The 21,444-nt window shown below is 57.2% G+C and overlaps 2 protein-coding genes across 12 annotated transcripts in view; both read left to right on the top strand.

The window, feature by feature from the left end:
- SLC29A1 (solute carrier family 29 member 1 (Augustine blood group)) overlaps positions 1–13,321 on the top strand; it is a 33,757-nt gene extending 20,436 nt beyond the window's left edge. For 5 of the 10 annotated variants that reach the window (XM_040612338.1, XM_040612339.1, XM_040612335.1 and 2 more), the window contains 12 exons: positions 5,266–5,349; positions 5,832–5,913; positions 6,168–6,340; positions 6,556–6,695; positions 6,906–7,040; positions 7,213–7,310; positions 7,674–7,764; positions 7,893–7,984; positions 8,129–8,237; positions 9,656–9,741; positions 11,456–11,655; positions 12,290–13,321. In XM_040612338.1, the coding sequence (XP_040468272.1) occupies positions 5,321–5,349; positions 5,832–5,913; positions 6,168–6,340; positions 6,556–6,695; positions 6,906–7,040; positions 7,213–7,310; positions 7,674–7,764; positions 7,893–7,984; positions 8,129–8,237; positions 9,656–9,741; positions 11,456–11,655; positions 12,290–12,401 (1,347 nt within the window). In that variant the 5' untranslated portion in view covers positions 5,266–5,320 and the 3' untranslated portion in view covers positions 12,402–13,321. Of the gene's footprint in view, positions 1–36; positions 217–1,097; positions 1,211–4,371; positions 4,499–5,265; positions 5,350–5,831; positions 5,914–6,167; positions 6,341–6,555; positions 6,696–6,905; positions 7,041–7,212; positions 7,311–7,673; positions 7,765–7,892; positions 7,985–8,128; positions 8,238–9,655; positions 9,742–11,455; positions 11,656–12,289 lie in introns of those variants that run through there. The other 5 variants (XM_040612333.1, XM_040612334.1, XM_040612331.1 and 2 more) reach the window with 4 other exon arrangements.
- A 1,096-nt stretch (positions 13,322–14,417) lies between these two features.
- HSP90AB1 (heat shock protein 90 alpha family class B member 1) lies at positions 14,418–20,517 on the top strand. Of its 2 annotated transcripts, XM_040612330.1 has the most exons (12): positions 14,418–14,559; positions 14,633–14,779; positions 14,952–15,158; positions 15,441–15,600; positions 15,806–15,939; positions 16,423–16,734; positions 17,190–17,355; positions 17,534–17,724; positions 17,945–18,092; positions 18,373–18,641; positions 19,076–19,409; positions 19,952–20,517. In XM_040612330.1, exons 2-12 carry the CDS (start codon positions 14,633–14,635, stop codon positions 20,056–20,058), a joined length of 2,175 nt encoding a protein of 724 aa, XP_040468264.1. In that variant the 5' UTR covers positions 14,418–14,559; the 3' UTR covers positions 20,059–20,517. The 2 variants fall into 2 exon arrangements, 1 of the variants encoding a protein (XP_040468264.1); XR_005830494.1 differs by lacking the exons at positions 14,418–14,559; positions 19,952–20,517 and adding an exon at positions 18,747–18,853 and having other exon boundaries at positions 14,566–14,779; positions 19,076–19,192.
- The last annotated feature ends 927 nt before the right edge of the window (positions 20,518–21,444 follow it).

Below are 21,444 nucleotides of genomic sequence, written 5' to 3' on the forward strand. Positions count from 1 at the left end.
CAATAGGAAGTGCTATCAGCTCTCTGATACACTGCTTGCGAAGCACACCAGGAGTAGGAAGCCTGCTACCGTCGTTGGAGGGATGGGGGATCAGAGGAAGAGAGGCCATAGCTGAAAAGCCAGGTGAAGCTTTTGCCTCTCTGTTCGCCGTGGAAGAGCCTGAGCAGTTTCTTCACCTTCTGTTGGGGTGCTCCTCAGAGCATCCGCCGAGGAAAGGTTAGAAAGCAAAGCTAAACAGCAATAAGTCGCTAGGGCAAGGCGACGTTCACCGGAAAGAAAGGGAGGGTGAGCTGGCTGGCTGTCACGTGTGGCCTCTAGTCATTCATTCACAACTGCCGCAGCCCCCGGGGACCGGGAGGGGGAAAGGTGTGACGTTCATTTCTAAGAAGAGCTGGAGGGAACTTCAGGGAAAAGCTGACTAGCAGATCTGCTGTGTGTCCCAGGCGTCTGTAACAGGAACGGGGTCTGTGGGCAGGTGGGGAGGCTTCTGCCAAGGGGTCCCCGAGCCGGGGCAGTGCTTTGTAGCGACTCGGAGCTCATGGTGCCCACGCTGCTTCCCAAAAAACATTCAGTCAGGGCTTTCAGCCTAGTTCTTGAGGGAACTGGCTGGTCAGGAGGGAAGGTCCTCACATGGCCCCATAATTGGTACAAAAACAGGAAGGAGGGTATAGGAGTCAGCAGTCCGTTTTTGCAGTGGAAAGAGATCGCTGTGTTGGGTCCCATGTTTCTTCAACGTGTTTGTGTGTGACCTGGAAAAAGGAATGAGCAATGAGATGACAGGGCTTGCTGAGGCGATTGGATTACTCAGGTTCGTGGGGACAAGTGCCAGCTAGGAAGAGTACAGAAGACCATTACAACACCGGGCAGTAGGCAGATGAAATTCAGTTTAGGTAAATATCAAGCGATAGATGAGGGGGGGGTGGGGAGAAGCCCCAGATCTGCAAACAAGATTACATGCTGAGCCGGCCACTTGCAGCAAGGCCTGGGGCTGTTTTGGATAGCTTGGTGGGCATAAAAGCACATCAAATCATCTTTGTGAGTGATAAGGCTGGACATCCTTCAGCTGCTCTTCAAATTGGTGTCTCACCCCCTTGCAGCCCCTGTGTGGCCCCAGCCCCAGCGTCTCTGGAAGGGTTGAGGGAAGCTGGGGAAGGTTGGGAAGAAAGCGACGAGGAGGACCGAAGGCGTGGAGCTGTGCCTGGATGACTAAGTAAGCTAGAATTTCTCTGTTTGGGAAACGTGCTGCAGGGTGGATACAATCCAGGCCTGTAAAGCTGTGGCTGCCATGGAGAAGCCACTCCAATGTTCATCCACCCTTTGACAGCGAGGGCGAGGGAGCCCCAGCCAGGGCCCTGCGCGCAGGCAGAGGTGCTGCCCTTGCTCAGAGGCTTCCGAATTAGAGAGGGAAGCAGGGTTTTCACAGAAGCAAAACCCACCGCAGGCTACAAAACACACGGACAGCATGCCCCTGCCGGCTCAGCGGCTGGTGGAGCAGTTGGGGAGTTAGTCAATGCCTGTGCCACTCTCACCCTTTCTTGGCATCTGCTTTTGTCCTATGACGGAGACAAATTTTTGAGCCAGACTGGTCTCTGACTTGACCCAGCATTACCTGCCCTTATTTTGGGAGGGCTTATGTTTGTCTCAGCACCGTGGTAATGGTGCACAATTGTGCACACTCATATGTCTTGTGAAATACAAGCACGTGTCCTCACAGTTGGTGGCTGAAGGTGGAGGTGGGCAGGACACCGCTCAGGAGGCTGGTTCCTTGGACCCCGGCACAAGGTAGGAGGACCTGGGGGTGCGTGGTCAGAGTTAAGGCACACACACGAAATTTCATGGAATGGGCAGTTTTGGAGTGTCGCCCATCCTCCAGCTGAATCATGGCCACCAGGGCTTCATGTGACCTGCACACCTGTGCCGGGGTTGTTCCCTGCCCGCAGGTGAACCTCGATGGCCCACAGATCAGCCCTCCTGCCGGGAGGGCTCTGGTGTTGCCCAGGAGGGAAGTCGGGCATAGGGGACGGGGTGAAGCCTGGTGAAGCACCTGGCCCTGCCCCATCTTGGCCACGCTCGGAGGAAGTGCTGACCTCGTCCTTGCAAGGTGATCCCCTACAAGTGGCAACAGGAGGATGTGTGCGGTGCTTGCCATCTTGTCTGGGGACTGCAAGAATGGTGCTATGCTTGGTGTGGCATAAAGACTTTTTCTTAAAAGAGCTGGTGTTCCTGGTTATAAACCCATAGCATGCCTACCTAACACTGTGAAATTGCTCTTGGGTGGAAAGCCAAGCATGGGCTGTGCTCACCTTTGGTGAAGGCAGCAGAAGCAGGTGAAGAGGCGATGCGTAGGAAGGGAGAGGTAGGGAAATCTCTGAAGCCCGGTGACAAATGGCTGCCTGCAGGCGTGGCTGTCCTGCAGTGCAAGTTTTTCAGCGGAGGTTAGGCGGTTTTGGTGATGGCTGGCCCTGCCGTGGGCTCCCAGGGCTTGGTTGGCAATGGGATTGCACGTGGCCCAGTACAGCAGGTGTCACTCAGCGTCTGTCAAGGTCTTTGTGCGGCATGAATGGGCAATTACCATTGTGCCATCTCTTGTTTGTACCTGCTCAGAGGTGCTGGCCTAGGGTTTGTTAACCCTGCTCTTTGTTATCCTGCTCCTTCCGCTTATACATCGCTTCTGAGGGGTAAGACAGACTGCTTGACGCCCAGGAACAAAATGAATGTGCTTACGCCAAGGCCCTGCATCGCTTCTCCTTTTCCTTGTCCCCCAGGCTGTGCAGCCGTTGGGCTGGTGGCTGGGATGAACATCAGCAGGCTTGTCCGGGAGGGGGTTAGAGCTGGGCTGTGCCAGCGAGGTGGCTGGAGGTGGCCTCCGTCCCCTGGTCCCTTATATCCCCTGGTCCCTTATGGTAGGGCTGCTCTGGCCAGGTGGGAGCAGGGTTGCCACCTGTTGCTGGTGTTGCTGGTGTTGCTTCCTGTGACTTTTTCTGTTTGTTATAGAGTTGTTTGTAAAAGCCGGAGGCTGAACGCGTTTCCTGCCGTAATGAGTGCTGACCCGCGTGGCCCTTGGCAGGCACCGGCTCTTTCTGGAGAAAATTAGGAGGCACTTAGTGAAGTGAGACAGAAAACAAACACAGGCAGGAGGCTGTGGCCGGGCAGCTGGGCAGCACTCGCCAAGGAGGTTGGGCTCCTGACGCAGGGATGTGGGCGCTCTCCGGACGGAAGCAGGCAGCGGCCGGGAAAGCCGCATGGCGGAGTGCCCTGCCCCAGCACCCCCCGAGCCCCACGCCCCAGCCCCCTGCCTCCTCCCCAGTGCCCTCGGCTCCTGCCACCTCCTTCCTCCACCACAGCCTCCCCTTCCTCCCTTCCCTGGACGCCTGGGCAGCGGACCCGGGCCATGTGCCAGCTGTGGTACTCGACACCTCTTCTCCTCCCACGCGGATGCCGCTAGACCCACATGGCTCCAGCCCCCGTGACTTGAGCTGGGGCCTGATGCTCACCCCTGAGCGCCGGGGGGTGCGTAAGGGGACACATACACCTCCTTCAAGTACGCTGAACACGGGGTTTACCCGGGCTCTGTCCTCCCCAGGTACGTCTGTGGGGTTGGTCTCTACCCCTGTTTCTTGGGACACTGATGCAACCTGGTGGAGGGCTGGGAGTGGGGCGAGGGGCTTGGCTGGGCAAGGGGCAGTGTGTTGAGAGCTTGCTGGGAACCCGTGGCAGGAGCTGGGGTTCTCCTGCCTGTTTATCTGTTAGCTTGGGGACGAGCAGTGGCCCCGGTGGCATTTCTGTGTGCAGGGGGGTGGCAGCTGTATTTGCAGATCCCCTTGCTAATCCAGGGTCAGGGCTTGGGGTGTCTCCTGCCCACAGGGGCACTGGCAGGCTGCCAGGAGGGGATTTTGGGATTTTGGGATGTTTTCTTTGGAAGCCTGGGGTAGCTCACGGGGGCAAGGCAGGAGCTGCCGTGCCCTGAGCTGTCTGCATGGGAAGGCGGGGGAGCTGTGCTGCACATGGCTCTGGCATCAACGAGGTGGCACCTGCAGGTTGGTGGGGCTGTTGGTCCCATGCAGACGTACTGCTGTCCTGCTCTGCCTTTTCGAAGCAGCCAGCGGGCTTCCTGAATCCCTCTCCACATCCTGCCGGCTCTGTTTCAGCTCCATCACAGCCGTAGGCTCCGCACCCTGCAGGACCACAGCAGGGGAGGAGGTGAGCGGTGCCCACAGCCACCCAGGCACCTGCGACAAGGGACGGGCCACCGCTGTCTTTAATGCGTGCCGGGGCTGGCAGGGACTACAGATCCCAGCATGCTGCTTCCCGCCTGCCTCCTCCCTCGCCCTACCTGGCACTGTGCAGGCAGGGATGCTGTAGCTAGCAGCGGTGCTGGGCTGAGGGGCATGCCCCAGGGGGGCCGGGGGCTCAGCACCGGGAGCCCCGCTGCAGATGAAGCCCTGGGAGAGGTGCCGGAGCACCCCATGCTGCGCCGCCTGGACTGGAAAAGGACAAGGCAGGCCTGCGGATTCTCCGGGGCAGCTAATCCTCTGCCCCAGGAGGAGGGGGGTGGGGACCGGGCAGAGGAGGTCCCTTCTCAGGGCTCCTGGGGCTGCATCTCCGGGGCTGTCTGTGGGGAGGGCAATGCCAGGGTGGTGGCAAGGGCTGGGCAGATGGTGATGGGGGAAAAGGAGCGGTGGGTGCTGGGAAGAGGACAGCAGTGCCAAGGACACTCTTGGCTTTCCGAGGAAAAGGCCATGAGAGTCCCAGGGAATGGGAACAAGGGGGGGGGGTTGCATGGTTCTGGATGGAGAGTTTGCTGAATTAAATGTGTCTTTTGTGCCGCCGTGCCCCAGGCGTTGGAGGGAGGTGGGGAGGGCAGCGGGGTGGACACAGCTCGCTGCACATACGCTTCACTGGCAGCTCCAGGATTGGGGGCAGAGAGCTACGGGCTCACAAATCCCTTAAGAGCCTGTGGCAGAGCAGCTGGGCAGCCAGTGCCAAGCAGCCTGGGCATCTCAGGAAAGCAGTTTTCCTTTCAGAGGGAAGGCTTCGTGCCCCCCAGCCAGCAGAATAAAGCAGTGTGTCAGTCCCTCCACTGAAGGGCTCTGAGCTGCAGGCTTCCAAAGCTGCTGCACACTGCTCTCACAGTTTGCTGTCTCTGTTTGGCCCCTGGTAATGTGGAGCATTTACTTGGTGGCATGGCCTGGGGTTAAAATCCGTGCTGCTCCTGCTGGGCCTGTGCCCCTCACTCCCCCATAAAATCCTCTGTTTGCTTTCCAGACGGAGAGCAGCCACGAGACTGGGCGCTGACCTGTGCTGACTCCTGCCACACAAGATGACAGCAAGAGACGGGCCCCAAGATAGGTAAAGCCAGGCTCTGGTGTAAGTGTGGGGGCACATCGAGAATACCAGGAAGTGAGGGAGCACGGGGGGACCCAGCATCTGGGGGACCCCCTCTCCTGTATGCTCACTGAGCTACCAAGCTGTCCCTTCCTCAAGATGCTCTATCAGTTTTTCCATAGCAAACAGGCTGTAAACAGTCCCCAGCACTGGGACGCGCCTGGGGAGCATGACTCCCTCCCAGCTCTGGCAATGGCCACTGTGCATCTGGGTGCCACCTGCTGAGGAGCAGCCAGCCTCCCCGCACCTTTGTACCCTCCTGGGGAGGGCCTCCCATGGCCCCTCTGGTGCCACATCTCCTCCAGCAGCCCAGGCCAGGGGCAGGGCAATAAATTCTGTCCTCCCTCCTTCTCCTGGTTCCTCCCGCTTAGGGATTGGGACAGTCAGAAGCAATGCCTGTCCCCTGCCCTGCCCAGTGTCCTGCTCCAAACCAGTTTCCTCCACAGGTACAAGGCTGTCTGGCTGATCTTCTTCATCCTTGGCCTGGGAACACTGCTGCCATGGAATTTCTTCATGACTGCCAGGGAGGTGAGGGCTTCCCTCCTGCTGCTGTCCGTGACACTAATTGTCCCCTGTCACATCTAGGGACCATGGTGTAGGTGTGGCAGAACAGCATAGAGCCTCCCCACTTCTGCACACAGGAGACAGAAGCATGGGTGACCTGGGTGGGACAAGTGGCACTGAGGCGACAGGAGGGCTGGGCATGGGGCTAGAGGGGGGCTTGAGTGTGCTAGGGGGAGGCTTCGCAGCACCTTGGCCCCACCAAGCTCCTTCTCTCGCAGTATTTCATCAGCCGTCTTGCAGACCCAGAGGGTACGAGCCAGTCCCAGAACCAGACTGGTGCGGCTGCCTCGTCCCCCTCCTATCTGAGGTCCATGTTTGACAACTTCATGACTCTCTGCGCCATGGTGCCCCTCCTCATCTTCACCTGCCTCAACTCCTTCATCCACCAGCGGTAAGCCTTGCCCCATCCTTGCCCCTGCCACCCAGCCCTGGCCCATCCTCCTGCCCCAGCACTGAGTCAAGCTGCAGCCCATTCAGTCAAGTCAAAGGCAAAACACTGGTCTGCCGTGCTGGGGTTTCACTTGGATTCTCCCCATGGGAGAGCTTGGCCCCAGCCTCGCAGGCTTCTGGGGAGTGGGTTTTCCTCACCGAGATCCTCTCTTGCAGGATTCCCCAGCAGATCCGCATCTTAGGCAGCCTGGTGGCCATTGGGCTGGTGTTTTTAGTCACTGCAATCATGGTGAAGGTCACCATGGATCCTCTTCCCTTCTTCATCTTTACCATGATCAGCATCGTCTTCATCAACTGTGAGTGAGGTAGTGGGGGGACGGAAGGGGGCACAGCCCAATGGCTAGGGCTGGTCTCTCTGGGAGAAAAGCATGAACCTCACTGCAAAAAAGCCCAGGAGGAGGGGGGACCTACCTTGCCTCACAGGGCAGGGGCCTTGGCTCCCTGCAGAGGTGCGAGTTCATCCTTGCCTTTGGTTTCTCATTTCTGCTCACCTTTCCCCTTCACAGCCTTCGGCGCCATCCTCCAGAGCAGCCTCTTTGGGCTGGCAGGGCTCCTGCCTGCCAGCTACACAGCTCCCATCATGAGTGGGCAGGGCTTGGCAGGCACCTTTGCCGCTTTGGCAATGATCTTCAGTATTGCCAGTGAGTAATCCCTGCCCTGTGGGTGACGGGCCCTTCCCAAGGGCACCACTGCTAACAGGGTCTGCTGGGGTTATGCTGGAGGGCTGGGGGGAGATGACAGCAGGGCCTTGCTCCTTTCAGCCCTTGTCATCTTCCTTTTTCCCCTTGTCTTCTCCCTTCCTTATCCTCCCAGTTGGCGCCGAGCAACCTGAGGGCTTCATTGGTTACTTCACCACAGCCTGTGTGGTGATCGTGCTGGCCATCTTCTCCTACATCCTTCTGCCTCGCATGGTGAGACCCTGTTGTCCTGGTGGGGAGGGGTGTGGGAACATGGGACCTTTGCACACCACAGCACAAGGGCTGTGGCCCACTGGTACCCCAGCTTTGGCTCAGCCTCTACCTTCTGGGTCAGGGCAGGCTCTCCTGAGGGAGCTCTCTGGGGTACTTCGCACCTCAGATACCCCAGTATCCTTGGGGTACTGTGGAAATGGGCCCCTGGGTGAGCAGGAAAGCATCAGTATCAGACGTAAGTAGAAGGAATACTTTGCCTGTACTGCATTTGCCCATATTGCCCATATCGCCTATTACCACACAGCCCCTGGCAGCCTTCTTTCCTCACATGTTAATGAGTTTTCCATGGCTGTATCTCTGCAGGATTTCTTCCGATACTACTCCATGAAGGACAAGACAGAGTACCGCGTGTACAATGCAGAGCTGGAGACCAAAAGAGACCTAATTAAGAAAGGTGAGGAGCGGAGAGGAGGAAGAGGAAAGAAAAAGAGGAAGAGCTGAGAGGAAGAATGAGACAGAAGGACTATATTACATCTCAGCTTTCTGGGGTCTGCTGTGCCCTACTTGTGTCTCTCCCTGCAGATGAGCCCAATGGGATGGAGCAGAGTAACTCAAAGATCATCCCTATCCACAACCCTGATGAGAAGCCCTCGGTCATTGCTATTTTTAAGAAGGTCTGTGAGTTGCCAGCAACCCCCGCGCTGCCCCTCATACCAGGGGATGGGCACAGGGGTAGGAGAGCATGGGGAGAGGAGACCAGCCCTGCACTGGTCTCTTGCCCTGTGTTTGGTACCAGCCTCTTTCTTTCGTCTGCCTAGCTCTGGGTCATGGCTGTGTCTGTCTGCTTCGTCTTCACTGTCACCATCGGTGTCTTTCCCTCCATCACAGCTAAGGTGTCCACTGTCCTCGGAAAGGGAAACAGATGGGGTAAGTGTGGCCAGGGATGGGGTGTGGTAGGACGAAACTGGGAACAAGGTGAAATAAGAGAAAAGAAAGTGAGGCTTGAAGTAGTAGGCATGTGTGGTGGGTTGATGCCAGGTGGATGCCAGGTGCCCACCGAAGCTGCTCTATCACTCCCCTCCTCAGCTGGACGTGGGGGAGAAAATACAACGAAAGGCCTGTGAGTCAAGATAAGGACAGGCAGATCACACAGCTGTTACTTTCATGGGCACCACAGACTTGACTTCGGGAAAATAAATTTAATTTATTACTAGTCAATGAGAGTAGGATAATGAGAAATAAAAACTACATCTTATAATACCTTCCCCCCACCTCTCCTTTCCTCCCAGGCTTCACTTTATTCCTGATTTCTCTACCTTCTCCCCCACAGCGGTGCAGGGGGATGGGGAATGGGGGTTGTGGTCAGTTCTTCACATGTTTCTGCCATTCCTCCTCAGGGGTAGTCAGGGGGAGGACTCCTCACACTCTTCCCCTGCTCCAGCGTGGGGTCCCTCCCACGGGAAACAGTCCTCCATGCACCTCGTCAACATGAGCTCTTGAGTCCTTTCCACAGGCTGCAGTTCTTCATGAACTGCTCCTGCATGGGTCCCTCCCATGGGGTGCAGTCTTTCAGGAACAGACTGCTCCAGCCTAGGTCCCCGGTGGGGTCACAAGTCCTGCCAGCAAACCTGCTCCAGCCTGGGCTACTCTCCACGGGGCCACAGGTCCTGCTAGGAGCTGCTCCAGCGCAGGCTTCCCACGGGTCACAGCCTCCTTCAGGCACCCACCTGCTCTGGCGTGGGGTCCTGCAAGGGCTACAGGTGGGGATCTGCTCCAGCATTAACCTCCGTGGGCTGAGAGGGGCAGCCTGCCTCACCATGAACTTCACCATGGGCTGCAGGGGAATCTGCTCCAGTGCCTGGAGCACCTCCTCCCCCCACTTCTGCGGTGACCTTGGTGTCTGCAGAGTTGTTTCCCTCCCGTAGTCTCACTCCTCTCTTCTGCTGGTGCAGATATTTGTTTTCTTCTTCTTAATATGCTATCCCAGAGGCGCTACTGCTGTCATTGATTAGCTCGGCCTTGGCCAGTGGTGGGTCCGTCTTGGAGCTGGCTTACATTGCCTCCATTGGGCATGGGGGAAACTTCTGGCATCTTCTCACAGAAGCCACCCCTGTAGCTCCCCTGCTACCGAAACTTTGCCATGCAAACTCGATTCAGTATGCCTGAGGGGAAGAGGAAACCACTGTGCCTGATGGTTTGGATGTGGACACCAGCCCGGCTGGGAGACCATTCCAGCCCTTAGTGGAAAACCAGGAGAACCTAGACTTGAAAGACAGTTTCCATGCAACTGGCAGGAGAGCCTGGGGCACCCTGGGCTCATCAGTGACCTTCTGCCCCTTTTTCAGGTCTCTACTTCATCCCCGTCTCCTGCTTCCTGCTCTTTAATGTCTTTGACTGGACAGGACGGAGTCTCACTGCCCTCTTCACATGGGTAAGCATGGGGCAGGGAGCAAACGCCCTGGCAGTCTCCATCCCCAGGCCCCTTGGCCCCAACTCTCACTGGGGCTGCCATCCATGGCTTGGAGCAGGAAGGAGGTGCAGAGCTGGCCTCTGCCTTGGCTTTAAGTCCTAAGCAGAGATTTACGGATCAGAGCCGAGAACCACAGTGTTGTGTTGTCCTCCTCCCTCTTTCAGCATGGCTTGGATGAAGCTGCCTCCTCCATTTCAGCCTCTTTGTAAACAAACCTTCACTCCAGCTATGCAAACAGCGAGACAGGACGGCGGCAGGGAAAGAGGGTGAAAGACAGGGCAGCCCAAAATAAAACCTCTGGCCTCGGCACAGGACACAGCTGCTTTAAAGAGCCTTATCCTGGGAGCAGGACAGAGCCATGCCATGTGGGTCACAGAGCTGTCTGTCCCCTGCCATGTCCCTTTGCTCTCATCTCCCCTGCCTCGCTTAAAGCTGCTGGAGCTGAGTGATGGGAGCGATGGTGGTGGGTGAGGAAGGGGGCTGTCCTGGCTGCGACTCTTCCTGCCCCTTCACCCACCCCCAAGTGCTGTTTCCCCCTGTATTGTTCAGGCTGTTTGTTTAGAGAAGCTTCTCAGCACCATGGGTTCTGTCCGTGCCTGGCTTCCCCACGGCCTGGAGCCGCTTCTCCCCTGGCCACCACAGCTGGCTGCCCTCAGCCTTGGCCATGAGCCGTGTTGCCTGGTGTCCAGGCTACAGCCTCCATGGTGGGATGACCCAGCAGGAGACGTTTCCAAAACAGGGCTGTGTGGAAAGTCTGACTGCCTGCGGTTTGGTCCTCATTTCCCTGGTTGGGGCCCCGCTCGCTTGTTTTCTTCTCAGGCAGGAGAGGCTGCCCCTGCCAGTTTGCCCACAGACATAGCAGCTGGCCTAACCTCAGCTTCCCCCCGTGCTCATGAGGCATCCCAAGGCTACACCAGCCCAGCGGCTCCCAAGGCAGCTGTGGGTCTCTCCTGACCGAGACCAGCGAGCCCTGCCATCTGCGACCCTGGCACCTCACCGAGGGGCCCCCAGACAGAGCCAGGCATGTCTCGTACCAGGGGTTGCCTTGGTCCCAGCCACAGGGGGATGCCGCCGCCTTCTTCATCCCAGTGTCACATGTCCAGGGACTCTGTTTAGGATCTGAGGAGACCGTAACTCAGTCTGTGCTTTTCCCAGCACTGTCTGAAACAACTCCAGCGTAATCCCTTTCTCAGATCGCTGGATCTCGCTCTGCTTGGCTGGGGAATAGCGTAGGAGGCTGAAGAACTGGTTAAAACCCCGTTTGCAGGCCCTGAGGTGCCCGAGGGGATTTACCTCAGCCACCCTTGTCCTACACGGTGGTTTGCTGCAGGAGCAGATTGTGTGAATATGCACAAGGCTCTCCTGCCTGCCTGTGTGTTCTTTCCAGCAAGGGCTTAGCAGTCGCTCACAAGCCCACCTCAGTATTTTGGCTCTAGCGCTGCTGCTCTCCAAGTCAGCTGGAATAGGACTTTCAGTCCTGGTACGACCTCCTTACCACAGCAGGTGGTGATGCTGAGACTTGTTGCAGTAGAGGAAGTCTCGGCAACTTTGCCATCTCTGTGGCTTCTCCACAGCCCTGACAGGAGGGACAGCCTCTGTATAGCCCCTGCCAGCATGCCGTGGGATGGGGAATGTCCATTTCTCAGCTGCTCAGTGACCTATGTTTTTCTCCCAGCCTGGGAAGGACAGCCGCCTCCTGCCAGTGATGGTGGCCCTCCGTGTCATCTTTATCCCTCTTTTCATGCTGTGCAACGTGCAACCCCGTGAATACCTGCCTGTCATCTTCTCTCATGACGCCTGGTACATCATTTTCATGATCTTCTTCTCCATCTCCAACGGCTACCTGGCCAGCCTTTGCATGTGCTTTGGGCCGAAGTGAGTAAAAGCTGGGAACAGGGGAAGGGTTGGTTACACCCCCAGTTGCCAGCCCCAGTGTGACTTCTGGAGTCTGGCTTTGCCCAGCTCTGGGATCTGGAGAAGGGGATGCAGATGCAGAGGGGAATTGCCACACCACCTCAGGGAAGAAAACCCCGGTGTCCCATCTCCCAGCCTTGTGCCTTCATATCCTAAAGATGAGGAAGCCATTGTCTGGGCTCTCCCATTTCCCCCACCTGCCACTCTGGGGAAGTGGCTGGGCACAGCAGGGATCTGGAGGGGAGCAAAGCGTGGCACAGCACCAAAGCAGGGTGAGCACCCTTGCCCAGCACAAGAACACAGGCAGCATGAAGAGCCCAGCCAGGGCTCAGCCAGACGGGCTGCAGTGCATGGGGGCAGGAGTCAAGGTGGGGCATCCCTGGTGCTGGCAGCTTCAGGGCAGCCTGCCTGATGCACTTTCTCTGTCTGTATGAGCCCATAAGGTGGAGGCAGAGTCTTGGAGCCAAGGTGGATTTGCTCTTGCTGCTCCAACAGCTGCTGGCTCCTCTGTGGCCTCCTATTTCTCTGTTCAACTCACAGCAGGGCTTGGGGCACACATCCCCGAGTATGGGTCTGACACCTGTTTCTCCCCTAGGAAAGTGCTTGCTCATGAAGCGGAGACAGCTGGAGCCATCATGGCCTTTTTTCTGTCACTGGGCTTGGCCCTAGGAGCTGCGGTCTCCTTTCTGTTCCGAATTCTCATCTAGCAGAGGTACCTGGAGGGTGCACGGACACCGAGAGACGGCTCCGCATCCTCCTCCAAGGCCCTGGATACCTTGGTGCCGTGGGGAGATAACACCTCACGCCTGCCCCTGCCAAATCGTACTGCCACGGCAGATGTTACACCCAGGGACGGTTCCACTCCTGTGGGGTTGGCCTGGCTCCTGCCATGCTCGGCTGTGTGATGCCTTCAGGCCTACGTGCCTTCTCCTTCCCCGTGCTGTGTGTGTGTGTAAGACCCCTGGGATATCACAGAGGTCCAGCTGCCTCCCACGCTGCATAATTTCCCCAGCTCAAGGCCAAAAGCCATTCTCAGCCGCCTCCTCTCTGACAAGAGTTGAAGGCTGGTATCCAGTGTTATTCCCTCTATTGCCCTTGTCCCCAAGGCACCTAGGGACTTGCTGTCCTCTCCTCTTCTTCCAGGGGGGCCTGGAAACATCCCACACCACTTCCCCTGCTGTTGAGACTTGCAGATGGGGAGGAGGGCCCCAGCCAGCCTCACCATCCCCACTCTCTGCTAGGCTTACATCCCCAGTATATATCCCAGGCTAGGCTCCCAGCAGTATCCCAGGAACGTAGACATCCATGTCCCACCCACATAAAGAGCCAACACTGTGGCTAGGCTGAGGGAGGAGGGGGTCTCCACACCACACCTTCTCCTCGCCTTTGTTCCCTTTTTTTAATTTTGGGATTCTGCCTTTCTTTTCTTTCTGCCTCCCAGCTGTTTAACAGGAGGTCCCACTGTGGGCTGCAAGAGGAGAGGTGGCAAGGCCCTCCCCATCCAGGCTGCCTTCCCTGCCCACCTGTGCTGCGGGGGGAGGCCTGACCTCTCCCTTGGCTTTCCCATCCCCTGACTGTGTAAATGTGTCTATACAATTGCCATTTTCTATAAAAAGACCAAAAAGCCCCTTTGGGTATGTGTTTGTCTCCATCACCGCTGGGGAGGGAGAAGGGCTGAAGGGAGCAGGCACCATCGTTCCCCGGGTCCCCTGTAGCCCATCAGGCACTGAAGTGGCCAGGGCACCCCTGGCAGAGGTAGGGCCAGTGGTTCTCCACTACAGGGACCTGGCAGCATGGGAGGGGGGTGCTGCCCTTGGGGTACGCCAAGGGACCACCAGCACCTCTGATAAGGAGAGGATGCACATTTGGGGGTGCAGCAACCTGCAGCACATGCACCTGGGAGCTTTCCTTAAGCCTGGGAACAGCCGGAATGCCACCTCCTGCTCCTGGGGGGGGGGGGGGGGGGGACGGACTATACCGCCCTGCCAGCAGGCCCCCACCCCACATCACTCTCCATCACCCCCTCGGCACCCCCAGCCAAAAGCTGTGGGGCCCGGGTCTCCCCACCCTACCCCCAGCTTCCTTGGCCAGCCCGGCCTCTGCCCCCACGGGGAGGGTGAGGCATCACCTTAGTGCCCTCAGACTGCAGAGACACAGCGTAACGCCGGCTCCCCGGGGGGAAACGGGCCTGCTTTGCCCTCAGGCCCTGACACGACCCCTACAGCCCGCCTCCCCATCTCGGCCCCTGCTCACGCTCAGGGCCCTGGCCGCGCCCAGCCTCAGGCCGGCAAAGCCACACGGCTCTGGGCCCCGGGGAAGCCGCGGGACGGAGCCGAGACAGCGGCGCCCCCGGGGCCGCGCAGCCCCCCGCCCAGGCCCGGAGCGTGCTGCCGGCAGCAGCCGAGGCACCGCCCGTAACCCCGCAGAAACCTCTGGAAGGAAGAAACCTCGGCACCGCTCCCCACCCGCCACGGTGCTCCTCCGCCACCCGTCGCGGGAAATAGTCCCCCGCGGAGGTGCGGGCCGGCACCTGCGCGGAGCTGAGCGCTACGCGCCCGCCTCCTCCGCGGCCGCCGCCGCTAAGCGGTAACGCTGCGGGGCCTCGTAGGGCGCCCTGCCGCGGCGCCTGGGGCCCGGAACGGCAGCGCGGCCAACCCGTAGAGGCTGTGGGCAGGGCCGACGGGCTGGGCAGGGCGGTAGGGAGGCGGCTCACGGGGGCGGTGGAGGCCGGGATGGTGCGGCAGGAAGCAGGGCCGTTTTAAGGCGGAAGGAGACGGTGGGCAGTGCGCACACACACCCCCCGAGCCTATAAAAGGCCGCCGGCGGGAGGCGTCCCCCGTTCGCTGGTCGCTGCTGCCGGAGAAGGTGAGGGCGGTGCGCCGGGCGGGCCGCTGCGTCCCGGTGCTCCTGGCGCTGACAGCCGCCGCTTGCCTTGCAGATGCCTGAGGCCGTGCAGCATGAGGAGGAGGATGCAGAGACCTTCGCCTTCCAGGCGGAGATCGCCCAGCTCATGTCGCTCATCATCAACACGTTCTACTCCAACAAGGAGATCTTTCTGCGGGAGCTCATCTCCAACGCCTCTGACGTGAGCCTGGGCCTTCCTCGCCCCTTTGTGGGCGGTCTCCCTCTTCTGCTGGGGGGCTCTGGGGGAGGGTGATGACCTGCTGGGGGTGCCCAGGGAGAGGCCGGTGCCTAGGCAGCCAGCAAGGCATGTGCTGGGGGAGGGAGGCTGTGGCAAGCATCACCTTTTTCCCTAGGCGCTGGATAAGATCCGCTACGAGAGCCTGACAGATCCCTCAAAGCTAGACAGCGGTAAGGACCTCAAGATTGACATAGTCCCCAACCCTCGGGACCGCACGCTCACCCTGGTGGACACTGGCATTGGGATGACAAAAGCAGACCTCATCAACAACCTGGGCACTATTGCCAAATCCGGTACCAAAGCCTTCATGGAAGCCCTGCAGGTGGGTTACCTTTGGCTGCATGGGGTCCCTACGGCCTGGGCCTTAGGCTGTCACTGGGTTGTAACCCAGCCCTGCTGTCTTCTGTGCTGTGGGAGCTGTTGCCCTACCCAAGTGCGCTTCCCCCCTTTTCCAGCAGCAGGGAGGAGCTGAGGGTAGGGCTGGCTGCTTGTTGGCACATGCCTCTTTTTCTTTACATGTTGACCCAGTTCTTTGCTGCTGTGGATCAGTTGCAGACATCTTCTGTCTCTTCAGTGATCTATCAGTCTTTCTCTGCTTTCATAGGCTGGTGCAGACATCTCCATGATCGGGCAGTTTGGTGTGGGTTTCTATTCTGCTTATCTAGTGGCCGAAAAGGTGATTGTCATTACCAAACACAATGATGATGAGCAGTATGCTTGGGAGTCATCAGCTGGGGGCTCCTTCACTGTCCGAACTGACCATGGTATGTATTGTACAAAACCCCAAGTGTATTTGTTTGCTAGAAGCACCCCTTTTTTCCTGGTGCTCCCTAGATCTGTGATGTATTGTCAGTCATGCCTGTTATTGTTAGGTGTTAAGTAGTGTTTAGCCTTGAGGAGCTGGTCTCACTTGCTCTCTGCCCTTTTAACACTATGCCCTGAAACACTGTTTCTTTCACCATACTGTAGGTGAGCCTATTGGACGGGGCACCAAAGTGATCCTGTATTTGAAAGAGGACCAGACAGAGTACTTGGAGGAACGGCGTGTCAAAGAAGTGGTGAAGAAGCACTCCCAGTTCATTGGCTACCCCATCACGCTCTATGTGCGTTAAGGGAGGGACTGTGGGGATCTACTGGAAAGCTGGAGGCAGGGGTGGGTGGTGTTGGGAACAGGAGCCCAGAGGAACAGAGTACAGTCTCTTCCGTTCCCATCCATAGTTCCTGGCTGCTGGCTATTGAGCAGTGGTGTTCCTATCTTCTATGGCCAGAGGTGTTTTGAGGCTGGGGTCTTACTGGAGGTGAAGGTGATGGGTACCCTGCCATGCTTTTGGCTTTGATCTGTGCAGCTGGAGGTCATCTAAATTACCTGTGGAGGGAGGAGGGTTTCCTGCCCCTGTCTCCTCAGACACAGCTTTTGGTTGCATGAGCTATGGAGGGACTCTGAGGGCTGGTTTCAGGAGAAGCCCTGGTTCCACGTGTTGTGTTTGGTGGGCTTTTGAGGACCGTCGTTTCTCATCTGCAGCAAAAGGATTCCTGGTCATAGTTGCTTGGGGCTAAACCGTACTTGTTTGTCCCTTTCTCCACAGCTGGAGAAGGAGCGTGAGAAAGAGATCAGTGATGATGAGGCAGAGGAGGAGAAAGATGAGAAGGAAGAGGAAGAGTCAGCATCTAAACATGAGGAGAAACCCAAAATTGAGGATGTGGGCTCTGATGAGGAGGAGGGAGGAGACGTGGGCAAGAAAAAGACCAAGAAAATAAAGGAGAAATATATTGACCAGGAGGAGCTGAACAAGACCAAGCCTATTTGGACCCGCAACCCTGATGACATCACCCAGGAGGAGTATGGAGAGTTCTACAAAAGCCTCACAAATGACTGGGAGGACCACCTGGCTGTCAAGGTGGGTGCTGGGCCACTCTGGCTTCCCAGGAGAGGCAGAGGGTCCCTTACCAGGCTGTACCTAGAGCCACCACATGGTTGTACCTCAGGGGCATTGAGGGCTCCCGGGCCGCTTGGTGGTGCCTCAGCCTGCACTGTGACTCCCATGTGGGTGGAGGCATGGGCAGTGCCAGCCTAAAAGCAGGACCTGGGAGGATGCTGGGCTTCAGAGAAGCATGACTCCTCTGTTCGGGCCTGCCGGATGCTGGAGACCCCTGGCATGTAGGGGGCAGTGGGGCTGAGGAGGGGGAAATGCAGGCTGCTTGGATGCTAGAGACCCTGCTGTGCCACCCTGCTGTGCCCCCCTGCTAGCCCCAGGGCTGAGGAATGACAGTCCAGCCTGCCCACAGCAGGTCCTGGGGAAATGGGTAGGAGGGAAGCCACCCCAGCAGCTGTTTTTCCTTCCTGGCTCTGCAGCACTTTTCTGTGGAAGGGCAGCTGGAGTTCAGGGCCCTGCTCTTCATCCCACGCCGTGCCCCTTTTGACCTCTTTGAGAACAAGAAGAAGAAAAATAACATTAAGCTGTATGTGAGGCGTGTATTCATCATGGACAGCTGTGACGAGCTCATCCCCGAGTACCTAAGTAAGAGTCCCCTGCCTCGGCCTCCCAGTGCAGAGCTGGGACCCCCACAGCCTGTGATACCACTCCCAGTACAAAGTGTCTGGATGAGGCACTAGCTGGTGTGGGTCTTGGCACTTTTCCTCGTGTGATGAAGCTCAGAGCTCTTAACCTGACTCCTGTTTTCATTTCTCCTACTCAGACTTCATCCGGGGTGTTGTGGACTCAGAGGACCTGCCTCTAAACATATCTCGCGAGATGCTCCAGCAGAGCAAGATCCTAAAGGTGATCCGCAAAAACATTGTGAAGAAATGCTTGGAGCTTTTCTCTGAGCTGGCAGAGGACAAAGAGAGCTACAAAAAGTTTTATGAGGCCTTTTCTAAGAATCTGAAGGTGAGCTGGGCACACTGTGCCATGTCTTTTCTGCATGGGTGTTAAGATTGAGGTGGTCTTGCGAGTACCCCAGAGGGCCTTTGTGGGCAGCCGGCCCCTCTGGCTGCCTTAGGCCCAGCACTCAAATGATCGAGGGTGGGCAGTGATATTTGTGCCTCAGGGGTGGAGGAGTACATGGAAGTCCCATCCTGGAGGCTTCATGCATCTCTTCTGCCCCCAGCTGGGCATCCATGAGGACTCAACCAACCGAAAGCGCCTTTCAGAGCTGCTGCGTTACCACACATCCCAGTCAGGCGATGAGGTGACTTCGCTTTCAGAGTACGTGTCCCGTATGAAGGAGACGCAGAAGAGCATCTACTACATCACAGGTGAGCCAGAGCTCCTCTGTGCCCTATTAAGGCGGAGGCAGGTTACCTACCTACCAGCCCTAACCTGAAGCAAATTTTTCTGGGTCGGTTGTGCTGCCTTCAGCAGGCCCTCCCTGCTGAATCGCAACTCGCCCCTGGGGGCTGGGGAAAGACCACTGGGCCTGGAGCCCCGGCTGCAGCCAGTTTATGCTAGGGGTTCTGAGTGACTGGTGCTGTTTGTCCTGCTGTAACCAACTCTAACATCTTGGTGACATCTCATTTCTACCCCCTACAAACACAGGGGAGAGTAAGGAGCAGGTTGCCAACTCAGCCTTTGTGGAACGTGTGCGGAAGCGTGGCTTTGAGGTGGTGTACATGACGGAGCCTATTGATGAGTACTGCGTGCAGCAGCTCAAGGAGTTTGATGGCAAGATCCTGGTATCGGTCACCAAAGAGGGTCTGGAGCTGCCTGAGGATGAGGAGGAGAAAAAGAAGATGGAAGAGAGCAAGGCCAAGTTCGAGACCCTCTGCAAACTGATGAAGGAGATCCTGGACAAGAAGGTGGAGAAGGTGAGATGGGCAGGGAGCTCAGCCCTGGGCTGGAGGGAGGAGGGCTGCATCCTCCGTGATGCCAGCAAGGGCCCCAGCTCAATGCATGCCTCTCATCTCCTGCAGAGGAGCCGCTAAAGGAGACTGGAGGTCCCAGCATGCACCATCTTGTTCTAAGCAGCCAGGCTGCAGATGAGGGGCACTGACCCAATTACATGCATTGATGGGAGAGGGTAAGTGTGGGAAACATGCAGTGGGTGCTGAAGGTGCTGGCTGAGCTGTCCAAACTAGTCTGTGCAGTGGTCCTGGAGCTGCTTGGAGAGGATCTCTGCTTGCTTTGGGGTGTCCCCAGGTGAATCTGGGGCAAAGACCTTGGGCTATCATATGAGCTGTGGCTGGGCCCAGTCCAGGGTGTGTGGGGACCTTGCTCAGCTGACTCTTGGCTACATTGGCAGGTAACTGTCTCAAACCGGTTGGTCTCATCTCCCTGCTGCATTGTCACAAGCACCTATGGTTGGACAGCCAACATGGAGCGCATCATGAAGGCTCAGGCACTGCGGGACAGCTCTACCATGGGCTATATGATGGCCAAGAAGCACCTGGAGATCAACCCTGACCACCCAATTGTGGAAACCCTCCGCCAGAAGGCTGATGCTGACAAGAATGACAAAGCTGTCAAAGATCTGGTGGTGTTACTCTTCGAGACTGCTCTCTTGTCCTCTGGTTTCTCCCTGGAAGATCCCCAGACCCACTCCAACCGTATCTACAGGATGATCAAACTGGGGCTTGGTAGGTGTCCATGCAACTGCTCAGTCCTGGAGCAGCTCCTGGAAGCAGGTTAGCTGGTCAGGCTCCTTTGTAACTGTCTTGGGGCAGAGTAGAGGCCAGTAAGTGAGCCATGCTGGTGTGATGTGCAGGGCTGGCTGTGTACATGAAGTGGCTATGGGCAGGTGGAAACCTGGAGCCAAAAGGTACTTCGGGAGGGCTCAGGGCTCTTGAGTGGACTGTCCTGTCCTTCATAAGGCCAGAAGCCACCACCGGCTGCTCCCATGACAAGCTGAGGTGCTTTATTTCTTCAGAGTGAATGTCAAAAGTATCTTATGGGTGATGTGGCCCATCTGGTGAAACAGCTTGTGCTTGCATCCAGCTTTTTTCTCAAAATCGGCTATTTAGCTAAAAATGTAAATCGGGAGGTGCTGTGGCTTGGCCTGACTACTGGATGCTAATAGCCCTGTGCCTTAGGCTGTGGGCAGGAGCCTTTGGGAGAGGCTGTACCACTGGGATCAGGTGTTTCTTGGAGGCCTCATCTCTTCCTTTCCTCCCTCTCCTAGGCATTGATGAAGATGAGGTGACTGCAGAGGACCCCAGTGCAGCAGTTTCTGATGAAATTCCCCCACTGGAGAGAGATGATGTATCCCACATGGAAGAGGTAGACTGAAGTAGGAGGAAGCCTCTTTCCTCACCTGCCAGGCCTCTGCCCTGTATCGTGTCTGCTTAGAAAGGGGGTCTGCTCCCACCAGTTGCTACTGACCCCTTGGTGGTGTCTGTTCTTTTGAGGTTGTTTTTGGCAGGGTGCAGGAGGGCATGAATGCCTCTTTGTCAGTAGTGAGTGATACAGGCAGCCTGAGGCCTGTCTGTTCTGTGTCTTTCTGCTTCTGTAGGAACACTTGATGGGGAGTGGAGGTGAGGCATCAGGCTTCCCCCCTCTCCCCCGCCATGAGGTCTCCCGCTTTCCCAGTAGGCATCAAACACTGCCCTTGTTCCACTGGGGTGGAAGAGCCCTTTCTCTGAGCTGCTGCCTACCTGAACACCCAGGGCAGGATGTTTGGTTATTTTTTTGTTGGATCATTTTTCTATTGTTTTGTTCTACTGGAATTAAAAGTGTCAAAGAAATGTGGTTTACGTGGTGGGATCCCTTGTGTTTCATGCCTACCATACAGATGAAAGGGTCTCAGCCTGTGACTCTTGTCTCTCCCCTACCCTAACTGTTTTTTCAGAGCTCTGTTTAAGGTGCTCTTTACCCTTTCCCTGCCCAGGTACCGCAAAGTGGGTAGGAAAAACAGGTGACCTGCTGTGCAAGCGGGATCATCTCCAGTGTGCAGTAGTTCACCCCCAGGGCACTGCATACCCCACAGCCCAGAGACAGACCTTTCCAGCTGTGCCAGGACCTGAGCCTGCACTGCTGCTGGCTGGTCTGAGCTGCGTGTCTCTGGGCGCAGGAGCTGTCTGCCTGTTCCACTGCAGGGCAGAGCCAGGGGGCTGCTCTTAGGCCAAAAGGTTCCATGCTCTAGACTCCTTCTTCCCTCCCATCTCCAGCCTGCCCCTTTTGGGCTTCTGCAGCCCTGGGGGGGTTGGCAGTATCTGGCCACCTCCTAGGTGATGAAGCCTGGGGCATCACCTCTGATTAATGTGCCCCTCGCTAAGCTCATGCCCCACAAGCAAGGTTTGTCAGCCTTAGCCACAATGGCTCCCTGGGCTTTGTCAGAGAAAATAAAGGTACGTCTTGCCAGCAGTGATGGGCACAAAATAAGAGTGGGCTTTAGTCAGCATCCATCTTCAACGGGGGGGGGGGGGAGGAGGCAGAACCTGCTGGAGTCCCTGGCTGCACACCAAGGCACTGTGGGGCATTGTGCTGCTGCTGTGGCAGCTGTTTGGGTGCAGGCTGCTACAGCAGTGCTGCAGCTGAGCTAGCAAATGCCTTCAGGGTGCTTTTCTTTCCCTGGGACAGGACAAACATGTTTAAATGTTAAGATTTTTCTCTCTGTAGGAATGCTTTGCCAAATTGGTAGTCACTACTTTTTAACTTAATGTTTTGGGGTTAGGT

This window comes from Falco naumanni, chromosome 12 (genome assembly GCF_017639655.2).
Source record: "Falco naumanni isolate bFalNau1 chromosome 12, bFalNau1.pat, whole genome shotgun sequence".
Lineage (NCBI taxonomy): Eukaryota > Metazoa > Chordata > Aves > Falconiformes > Falconidae > Falco > Falco naumanni.